Raw genomic sequence first — 11,907 nt, 5'->3', positions numbered from 1 at the left:
AAGAAGGGATGGAGGGAGGGGAAGAAGGAGTGAGGGAGGAACCAAAGAAGGGAGGAAGGGAGGAAGGAAGGGAGAGGGGAGGAACGGAGGAAGGGAGGAAGGAAGAGAGGAAGGGAGGGAAAAAACATTGACTTTGTTGTTGGAAAGATTCAGTTTCACATCCCTCGCAGATAATTTCCACTTGGCAGTGGCATGGGTTGATCTTGTGTTCTGTCTTAGTGGCAATAGTTGGGGAGAGAATTGGGTTACAGAGGAGTAGGTCCAAGATATAATATTATGCTTAGCTCAGCCCCAGTGCGAGCTCCCACTTCCTAAGGACAATTCTTCCCAACTACTGACCCTCATGCCTCACAAATAAATTCTCATGGACACTACACGTTGTTGCAGGTCACTATCCAAATGGTGATAAGGTGGACGGTGAGCCTGTGTTGGGTCACCCACTACTCCCTTCAGAATGAAGGGTTCCTCTCCAGGTTCAGGGAGTGCAGCCATCTGACAGCAGCCCTCAGCCTTCAGCCCTCTTAGAGAATTGCTCTCAGCTGAAGGAAGCTGCTGCAATTCCCCAAGTTCCCACCACAAAGGTCTCTTGCTGTGGGAGCATAACTGCCTGACAGCCATCTGTAGCCACCACTGTCTTTGCTCTGAGGATACTGTTGGGCTGCTCCCATCCACTGACTGAGCACAGTAGGGTACCAGTGCATGCCCATTGCCATGCTCACACAATGGCATTGGTGACCAGGTTCAATCAACCCTGCCAAGATAGTGACTCCTTCTCCTGGCATGAGAGACCTCAAGTGCCAAGTAGTCAGACAGCTTCAGGTCCAATGGGATTCCTGCCATGTCTCTGGAAGTGCTACCCTTTTAGGTGCCAAGACCTTTAAACGTGCTGATGGCAGAGTTGAGGAGGCCTGAAGCAAATACTGCTCCAGTGGCTCACTGGGAGTGACATTACACAGGGCTGCTTCTACTAACAAGACTGATTTCTGAACCCATGTATCCCACGTATTGGAGATATAGAGCACATCATGATTGTCATTGATTTAGAGTGTATATGCATCCTGTGAAGTGTGTAGTCAGGATGTGTTGTGGATTCAAATACCTGCACTGAATATGACCGGTCTCTTTCAAGTTAAAACTGTTGCATATTTTCCATTAAACAAAAATTTTGTCAACTAACCATACTCCATAATTTCTTTATGCAATATTTTACCTCTATCTCACCTTCCCTGACAAACTTAATAGGTGATTTATACTGGCACCTCTATTTCCTCAATACTCCTCAAGCTTCTCTACATGGATGGTTTGTGCCCCTATCCCTCACTTCAGAGGTAAAAAATGGAGCCCTATCTAACATCAACAAAAGCTTCCATGTCACTAGCAAACGTCAAGGGATATTTTCACTCTTCATTTCCTTAGTCCTTTGAACAGTCAAAAGCGTTAATCACTCTGCTTTTCTTCAGAAAGAACCTGTTTGTCCCCATGACACTGTCAGCCACAAGTGATCTTTGAAATCTCTAAAGAGTCTTCAAGGGATGAACATCACAGGATGTTCATTCCTGGTTCTGGTTCTTGAAGGAATGAAACGTTCCTTAGGGGATACATTGTCATTTCAGTCAAACCAAACACAAGAGAATTTCTCCTTGGAGAAAATGCCTTCAGCTTTGCCCATTGTTGCCTACATAAACACAACATTGTCTGATTTTTTTCCATTCTTTTATTTTTGTATCCCAAGGGAACTGAATTGTTTGGAGAGAGGAAAGTCAGTAGAACAATTTATTTAATGAGCAGCTGTAAGAACTCCATCTTTGAGATGATAATAACATATTCCTGCTGTCCCTGTCCTATAATTCTCTGATACCAGCCTAAGGGAAAACCCAAATGAGCTACTTCTGGACACACTGCAGAGAAGAGAAAGCTTCAGTGATAACCATCACAGAGGGTAGGATCATTGCTCTCCAGTAAGGGCTGGAGGAATATGAAGAAAAGGGACGAGAAAGTGGATGCTGGCTTTACCTCTAGAATAATGAGACTGGAGCAGCCCCATATTTAATTAGTTAACAAAGCTGAAGTCATTGTAGTTTGAAGGTGCTTTACTTGCTACTTAAACCAGTCTTTTCCAGCTCTTGCTAAGTCTCCTTACCTCTCTCAGAATCTAGAGATTCTTCCAGTAAGTTATTTTCTAGTGAGTTTCCTCCTCTTCTCTATTCTTTCCCATAAATAGTAGGCTCCTGTTTGATTTCCTGCCCCATCATTTATTTCTTAACTACTCACTGAAGATCTATTAAGCCCAAGATATTGCCTATTTTGTTTCCCATGTGATTGGATTTTTTGATAATATTCTGTTTTTGCTGGCAGATTCGACTTACTTAGAGCACTTAATAGTCAGTATTGTTGTGTTTACTTTTAGTGTCCACAGTGTATCTACAAGTAACATCATTGTTTCTGACATTTGGTTCTCAGGCTAATTTCCTTTTTTCATCAATCTTTTTAAATGTTCATGAGAATGTGGACTGCCTTAGCCTTTTCATGAATTTAACACAAATGTTTTAGTGTTTGAATGGAGGGACCCTGTTGGCTACAGTTTTAAACAGCTGTCCTCCATTGGGTTAAGAAATTGTTCTTAGATTCCTCCTTTGGTGAGAGGCTGTGTCCTGGCTGCCAACCATGAAAATAGCTGCTACATTTCCTCAAATTTATTTTCTATGGCGATTATGGTTATAATTCCTCTTAATTTCCCTGTATTTGTGATGAATTGTATTTTCAAACATCCTAGCGTTAAACCATCTTTCCATTCCTAGAATAGGTATGACTTGCTCATGGTGTATTACCCTTTTAAATAGATACGAATGCACTGTATTTACTCTGCTATTCTATTGTGTATCTACATTCAGGTATATTATGAATTTGCACTATTCATTATATTATTATATTATTTTTCTGCATTATTGTTGATGCTTTTGGTCTCAATCTTTATTACACATCTAACATTTGCATGTATTGAACACCTGCCATATGCAGACACATTGTAAATCCCTGCAAAGACAAGTGAGCAGAAACAGTCTTAATTTCTGACCTGCTAAAAAAATATATATAATTATTAACATGATGGCCACAATAAGGAATCGTACAGGATGCTTTCTCCACATGTGCTCCTCACACACTCTGTCCCTCCTGACCCTCACTGTCTGCCCTCCATCTTACTGACTTCTCAAATCCTTTCCATTACCAACCTCACCCAACCACGGAGAAAGTGCAAATTCTATTCTTTCCACCCCAAATTTGTGGCCTTACCTAATTTCCCTTTTAACATTTACCCATCTTTCCTCTTGCAGCTCAGATATTCATATTTCAGAGAAGTCTTTCCTACCCATCTCCTGGGGTAAATTGGTCCCCAGTAATTCTGTTTTCCTTTTAACTAAAATTTTTTAATTAAAAAATTTTTAATGTTGATTTAATTTCTTGAAAGAGACAGAGACAGAGCACGAGCGGGGGAAGGACAGAGAGGGAGGGAGACACAGAATCCGAAGAAGGCTCTAGGCTCTGAGCTGTCAGCACAGACAGCCGATGTGCTCACGAACCTGGAAATCCTGACCTGAGGCAAAGTCAGATTCTCAACTGACTGAGCCACCCAGACATCCCTTTTTCCTTTTCATTAATTAACATTCTATAGACACTAATAATATTGAAGTTTTTTCTATCACAGAGGAAATAAACATATATTCTCAATTTTTAGGATGCTTCAATTTATAGAAGCTTTGAATATTTTTCTTTTCTTTTTTTTTGCTTTGAATATTTTTCAATCAATCAATAAATCAATCATTTTTGGCAATTAACTCCTCTGATCTTAATACAACACATCTCACTTGTGAGCATGTACACAGGAGCACACACACTCACACATGTTTTGTATTTCATTTTAGTGGTTTTGTGATTTCCCCCCCTCATTTATGTAGTCCATATGCTTTGCCTCCCTTGTGGTGGAATCCACCTGACAGGTGATATCTGAAAGAGGGAGGTATAGACTCTTCATTAACTAGAAGTGCTACATGGTGGTCAGCAGAACTACCAGACCTGATGTGCTTATCATGATCAGAATTCTGGGGGACCTTGGTGGCTCAGTCAGTTAAGCTATCCGACTCTTGATTTCAGCTCAGGTCATGCTCTCATGGCTCATGAGTGCCAGTCCCCAACAGACTGCACTGACCATGCAAAACCTGCTTGGGATTCTCCCTCTCCCTTTCCCAGGCGTGTGCTCTCTCTCTCTTAAAATAAGTAAATAAACTTAAAAAAAATTTTTTTAATGATTAGAATTCCATCTTTGATGGCTGCCCAGTCTGAGTAGAATATTGATAAATGATAACCATAAATGACAAAGTTTTTGTGATACTAAGAACAGAAGCTCATATTTGTCAAGTGTCCACTGTATGTCACAAAAACCACAATAGAAACATAACATGCATTATCTTGTTTAATTCACTGACCAGGCTTGTAAAGCAGGGAAATTTACTACTCTCATTGTAAACTGAGGTATCTGTAGTCTCATGATTTTAATTAACTCTGTCAAGGTCACACAGAAAGTAGACTGGTGCACCAAAGTTTTATTCTAGAAGGTCTGACTCAAGATTCCTTTTTTTAAATCATAGGTCTATAATGATTTTTATGACAGTTATATATCAATAAACAATTGTCATAAAAGGAATAGATTAATAAAAAATAGTTATCATTTTTGACATCATTTTGACTTTTGGTGCACAAAAGCATTTTGAATCATCATAAAGAAAGTAATAGCAGTAACCACATTTTTAGGGAAAAAAAAAGACAGTTAACTGTGACAATAACAGGACACATCAGATCACAAAGTCAAGGGTGTTTGAGTTGAAAACCTATCTTAATCACTATTTTAGGGTTTTTAGAATAAGGGCAGTTATGGAGGTTATCAAAGAGAAGACCTTATTTGTCTTCAATGATTTTGGAAGATCATATCAAGGAAGAAATTGGTTTATATCCATAGATTTGAATAGAATTAGAACCAGTGAGTAGGAGATACAATGAGAAAGATTTCTGATAAGTTAAAGATAGTCTGAGTGATTGCATACATTTAAATGGATTTGGGCTATGACTTCAATGAGTGAATCATTAGATTTGGAAGGACTGATTGAGAGTGAAGGATATCCGTGTAGAATGGATGCAAAAAGGATATCCATGCAAAAAGGTGATGACTAGGAGGTGTCAGTTGACTCTTCACTGAAGGCTGCTTTTGCCTCCTTCTCCAGCAAACACACCAGATACATGGAAGCAGAAAACCAGACAGAAGTATCAGTATTCCTCCTCCAGGGTCTCTCAGATGATTCAGAACTGCAGCCTCTCCTCTTTGGCATGTTCCTATCCATGTATCTGGTCACTGTGCTTGGAAACCTGCTCATCATCCTGGCTGTCAGCTCTGACTCTCACCTCCACACCCCCATGTACTTCTTCCTCTCCAACCTGTCCTTTGTTGACATTTGTTTCATCTCCACCACTGTCCCAAAGATGCTGGTGAACATCCAGGAATGCAGCAAAGGCATTTCCTATATAGAATGCCTCATTCAAGTGTATTTTTTTATGATTTTTGCTGGAATGGATGATTTCCTCCTGACTGTGATGGCCTATGACCGGTTTGTGGCCATCTGCCACCCCCTACACTACACAGTCATCATGAACCCACGACTCTGTGTCCTCCTGGTTCTGAGTTGTTGGCTCACCCTTTTCTGGGTCTCCTTGATTCATATTCTACTGGTGAGGCGGCTGACCTTCTGTACAGGCACTGAAATTCCACATTTCTTCTGTGAACTGGCTCAGATTCTTAAAGCAGCCTGCTCTGACACCCTCATCAGTAACATCTGCTTGTATGTTGCCACTGCACTGCTGTGTGTGTTTCCTCTCACTGGGATCCTCTTCTCATACTCTCAGATTGTCTCCTCCTTAATGAGGATGTCGTCCAGTGAGGGCAAGTATAAAGCATTTTCCACTTGTGGGTCTCACCTCTCTGTGGTCTGTCTGTTCTATGGGACAAGCCTGGGGGTCTACCTCACTTCTGCTGTGACCCATTCTTCCCAGAGAAGTTCAATTGCCTCAGTGATGTACACTGTGGTGACCCCCATGTTGAACCCCTTCATCTACAGCTTGAGGAACAAGGATGTGAAGGGGGCCCTGCAAAGATTCCTCAGCAGAGCAACCTCATGGCCATGATGGGCCACTAGCTTTGAAGCCACGTGGACATTGTAGGTCCCAAAAGCAAATGTGAGATTAAATCTGTCTCTTTTTCTCCTCTAATGAACATGTTTGATTTATTCTATTCCCAAAGCACCCATGACTTCCCTTCTGTTTGTTTTTGTATTAGTCTCTCCTCAACAACTCCTCCATAAAACCTTTTGGACTTTGCTTCTCCATATGCTGTCGATAAATTTCCATGTTTGATCAGCTTTCTTGCAGCCATTCTTAAGATTTCTAACTTCAGGCTTGAAGGACTTGTCATATCAAACGTTGCTGTGTTTGCTGCAAGAATAATGCTCTAAAATGTTGATGTTCTTCACCTCAATTTTTTTTTAATGGTGAAAAAACTTATATTTAGCCAGCTGGACTTAGTTTATTTTTTTAATTTTTTTAATGTTTATTTATTTTTGAGAGACAGAGCACAAGCGGGGGAGGGGCAGAGAGAGAGGAAGACAGAATCTGACGCAGGCTCCAGGCACTGAGCTGACAGTACAGAGCCCAGTGCGGGGTTTTAACCCACGAACCATGAGCTCATGACCTGAGCTGAAGTCAGCCGCTCAACCGAGCCACCCAGGTGTCCCAGCTGGACTTAGTTTAGAAAATCCCAATTTGTTGGCAACTGCAAGGTGTCATAGTCAGGAACCAGTTAAACATATGCTTTCTTTTCTCCATTTGGCCTGATCAGAGTGTTGGCCCTGGCCACATCAATGTCATAGAGCTTCTTCACAGCCTGTTTGTTCTGGTGCTTGTTGGCCTTGACATCCACAATGACCACAAGTGTGTTGTTGTCTTCTATTTTCTTCATGGCTGACTCAGTAGTCAGGGAAACTTGATGATGGCATAGTGTCAGCTTGTGTCTCTTAGGGGCTCTCTTCCAGGGATATTTGGGCTGCCTTAGGAGATGCAGTGTCTTGGGCGGTCAGAAAGTAAGTGACATGTGGATTTTTTTTTTTTTTTTTATGACTGTGGACGCCTTTCATCACTGTTTTCTTGGCTTTCAAAACCTTTGCTTTGGCTTCGGCTCTGGGAACAGCAGGGTCTTCCTTCTTTGCCTTTGGCATCATCTTCGTGAAAGGCTCTTCACCTTTTGTTTGTGTGCTTGTTTTCCCCACAAGAAATGGAATGAAATCCTATGTGGTCATTCAAAAGTGCTTACCTTCTCAGAACTGTGCCTTTTCCTTCGCATGTATGACTTTATGTCATCTTGAAAACATGTGTGGAGGGGCGCCTGGGTGGCTCAGTCGGTTGAGCGTCTGACTTCAGCTCAGGTCACGATCTCACAGTCCATGGGTTTGAGCCCCGCGTCGGGCTCTGGGCTGATGGCTCAAAGCCTGGAGCACACTTCCGATTCTGTGTCTCCCTCTCTCTCTGCCCCTCCCCCGTTCATGCTCTGTCTCTCTCTGTCTCAAAAATAAATAAACGTTAAAAAAAAGTTAAAAAAAAAAAAAAGAAAACGTGTGTGGAGACATTTCCTCTCATTCACCCCACTTTTCAAAAGAGGAGAATAAGATGGAATTGGGTAGGACCTGGCTAACTGACATGGAGTTTCCATCCTACTTTGTATAAGAATAGTGATGTGATTTTCAACTTCAAAATCAGAATCTAGATTTCTATGATCATGTTCATAGTAATATCCTGCCTTGGAAAACTCTGAGATGTTGCTTCATTCTTTGTGATCTTTCCATCTTTCCTCCTTTTCTTCCTTTCCTTCTTTCATTTGACTTTTATTTCCCATATATGCAATTTTAAGATATACCCTCTAAATAAATAAATAAATAAATAAATAAATAAATAAATAAATAAATAAATAAGATATACCCTCTAAGATCCTAAAACATACAATAGTGAAGACAATAGAATAAAAGTTATTTTCTAGTGTGGTTTCTGGGACTCTCTGGAGGTGCCATCAGGAATGGTAATTACACACGTGGAACGTGTTCAGAACATAACTCACTTTGGGGGAATAACGTGGATAGAAACACTCACTTTCAATGAGTGTCAGTGAAAGATGGACTAGTAGACGCTGTCAACATTTCTCCCACATTTCTCTCCCATTTCTTCCCTGGGACCCCTCACCATGTCCACTGCATGACTGCCAAATGACAGCCCTAGCCAGAACCAACTTTCCCCACTAGGCCGTGGTGGAAGTGACAGAGAATTATGCCCACACAAAGACAGCCCTTCATGGAGACGGGGTATGGCATGTCTTTCACACACTAGACTGGATAATTCTGAGGTTTGTGTTTTGTACCACTTTCCGGAATTGCCCCACAGGATGAAATTCTGCTCCTTCCCTGTGGTAGCAGACCGAACATAAACTTAATTCTAATGTATTTTCTTCTTTTTAAAAAAAATTTTTTATTACGTTTCTTTATTTTTGAGAGGCAGAGAGAGACAGAGCATGAGCGGGGGAGGGGCAGAGAGAGAGGGAGACACAGAATCTGAAGCAGACTCCAGGCTCTGAGCTGTCAGCCCAGAGCCCAGCACGGGGCTCAAACCCACAAACCATGAGATCATGACCTGAGCCGAAGTCGGACACTCAACCAACTGAGCCACCCAGGCGCCCCTAATGTATTTTCTTCCATGTATCACTTCTCCTCTCACCCATGTTCCATGTTCCTTGTTCTTTCCAATAAAGTGCTTGCACATAAACCCTTGGCTAAGCATCTGCTTCTCTGAGAATCCAAGCTAAGACAGGTGGTAAAGCTATAAAGTACAACACCATATCCTGAAAGGAGTTCAAACTTCTGGAGAGAAAAAAAAAAAGGAAACTAATCATTGGGAACATAGGACTGCAAAATTACTCTGAAATTATAATCTGTTAGAGAGGAAAGGCTTATTTGATGTAACTCCAATTCACTTTGATTCCATTAAGTTGACACCAATGTGAATTTATTGGCTACCGTGTCCAAATCGAGGAGGGGTCCAAATGGTTGCAATACACAGTGGTGAGCATAATGTGGTGTGTCATAGATCGTTTTGAAAACAAAGGTAAAAGTTTTGAAACCATCCTGAATAATTCCAAGAAAACTCTTTCAATTTTTTTAAAATAATTTTTGAGGCATGATTTACATATACAAAATTTACCCAATGATAATGTAAATTCAATGATTTTAGTAAATTTGTAGAATTATGTGACTATTACTGCAATCCACTTTTAGAATATTTCCGTTACCTCATAACATTCCCTTGTGCCCATTTGCAGTTACTATTGACTCCCACCTCAATCTTAGGAAATCACTTATGACTGTCTCTATTAATTTGCTTTACTAGATATCTTATATAGATGCAATCATACAATGTGTAGTCTTTTGTATTGGTCTTCTACTCAGCGTATGTTTTTTCAGAGTCATCCATGTGGAACTATGTATCAACGTTTTGTTTCTTTTAATTGCAGAACAGTATTCAAATGTGTGGATGTACTAATTTTTTAATCTACTTGTCCGTTGGCACACATTTGGACATTTCCAGTTTCGTGTCATTATAAATAATGCTGCTGTGGGTACTTGAGCACATGTGTTTGTGTCAACGTGTGTTTTTATTTCTCTTGGGTAGATACCTAGGGTTGGAATTGCTGGGTCATATGGTAAGTTTATCTTTAAGCTTTTAAACAACTGCCAAACTGTTTTCCCAAGTGACTGCCCAATGTACATTCCCACCAGGAATGCATGAAGGTCCAGTTTTTCCACAATTTGCAACACTTTGTATTCAGGGAAAACTTCTATAGGAAAATATATGCTTACATGATGAATAACAAGTAGAAATTTAACTGGATAATAGGCTTGGGTGACATTTAACAGACATGCAAGAATGAAGTATTTTAGGAATATATATAGAATTTAATGGCTGAGTTATTGGGAATAAGCCTGGGGGTGCCTGGGTGGCTTACTCAGTTAAGCATCTGACTCTTGATTTCAGCTCAGATCATGACCTCAGTGTCATCATCTCAGGTGTTGGAATCAAACCCCTGGTAGGTCTAGACCCTACTTAAGATTCTCTCTCTTTCCACCAAAAACAATAAAATACCTAGGAATAAATCTAACCAAAGAGGTGAAAAATCTCTACACTGAAAACTATAGAAAGCTTATGAAAGAAATTGAAGAAGACACCAAAAAAAAAAAAAAAAAAAAAAAAAAAAAAAGGAAAACTATTCCATGCTCCTGGATAGGAAAACAAATGTTGTTAAAATGTTGATACTACTCAAAGCAATCTACATATTCAATGCAATACGCATCAAAATAACACCAGCATTCTTCACAGAGCTAGAACAAACAATCCTAAAATTTGTAGGGAACCACAAAAGACCCCAAATAGCCAAAGCAATCCTGAAAAAGAAAACCAAAGCTGGAGGCATCACAATCCCAGACTTCAGGATGTATTACAAAGCTGTAATCATCAAGACAGTATGGTACTGGCACAAGAAGAGACCCTCAGATCAATGGAACAGAATAGAGAAATGGACCCTCAAATGTATGGGCAACTAATCTTTGACAAAGCAGGAAAGAATATCCAATGGAATAAAGACAGTCTCTTCAGCAAGTGGCACTGGGAAAACTGGACAGCAACATGCAGAAAAATGAACTTGGACCACTTTCTTGCACCATACACAAAAATAAACTCAAAATGGATGAAAGACCTAAATCTAAGACAGGAAGCCATCAAAATCCTAGAGGAGAAAGCAGGTAAAAACCTCTTTGACCTTGGCCGCAGCAACTTCTTAATATGTCTCCAGAGGCAAAGGAAACAAAAGCAAAAATGAACTATTGGGACCTCATCAAGATAAAAAGCTTCTGCACAGTGAAGGAAACAATCAGCAAAACTAAAAGGCAACCGATGGAATGGGAGAAGATATTTGCAAACGACATATCAGATAAAGGGTTAGTATCCAAAATCTATAAAGAACTTATCAAACTCAACACCCAAAAAACAACTAATCCAGTGAATAAATGGGCAAAAGACATGAACAGACACTTTTTGAAAGAAGACATCCAGATGGCTAACAGACACATGAAAAGATGTTCAACATCACTCATCATCAGGGAAATACAAATCAAAACCACAAATGAGATACCACCTCATACCTGTCAGAATGGCTTACATTAACAACTCAGGCAACAACAGAGGTTGGTGAGGATGCGGAGAAAGAGGGTATTTTTTGCACTACTGGTGGGAATGCAAACTGGTACAGCCACTCTGGAAAACAGTGTGGAGGTTCGTCAAAAAAATTAAAAATAGAACTACCCTACGACCCAGCAATTGCACTATTTATCCAACGGATACAGTAGTGCTGTTTTGAAGGGGCACATGCAACCCAATGTTTATACCAGCACTATCAACAATAACCAAAGTATGGAAAGAGCCCAATGTCCATCGATGGATGAATGGATAAGATGTGTATATATATATACAATGGAGTATTACTCAGCAATCAAAAAGAATGAAATCTTGCCATTTGCAACTCCATGGATGGAACTAGAGGGTATTATGCTAAGTGAAATTAGTCAGAGAAAGACAAATATATGACTTCACTCATATGAGGACTTTAAGATACAAAACAGATGAACATAAGGGAAGGGAAGCAAAAGTAATATAAAAACAGGGAAGGGGACAAAACATAAGCGATCTTAAATATGGAGAACACACAGAGGGTTGCTG

The 11,907-nt window shown here is 40.3% G+C and overlaps 1 protein-coding gene across 1 annotated transcript; it reads left to right on the top strand.

Moving 5' to 3' along the window:
- The first annotated feature begins 5,221 nt into the window (after positions 1–5,221).
- LOC106979003 (olfactory receptor 7D4-like) lies at positions 5,222–6,245 on the top strand. Its single transcript, XM_015076763.2, has one exon. It carries the CDS (start codon positions 5,290–5,292, stop codon positions 6,226–6,228), a length of 939 nt encoding a protein of 312 aa, XP_014932249.2. The 5' UTR covers positions 5,222–5,289; the 3' UTR covers positions 6,229–6,245.
- Positions 6,246–11,907: the final 5,662 nt, after the last annotated feature.

The sequence above is a fragment of the Acinonyx jubatus genome, chromosome A2 (assembly GCF_027475565.1).
Source record: "Acinonyx jubatus isolate Ajub_Pintada_27869175 chromosome A2, VMU_Ajub_asm_v1.0, whole genome shotgun sequence".
Taxonomy (NCBI): domain Eukaryota; kingdom Metazoa; phylum Chordata; class Mammalia; order Carnivora; family Felidae; genus Acinonyx; species Acinonyx jubatus.
Note: the sequence above shows the minus strand (reverse complement) of the source record. Positions and strands in the feature narration are given on the sequence as shown.

Excerpts from the sequence above, each read along its gene's own strand:
- LOC106979003 (XM_015076763.2), top strand. The coding sequence starts at position 5,290 with ATGGAAGCAGAAAACCAGACAGAAGTATCAGTATTCCTCCTCCAGGGT.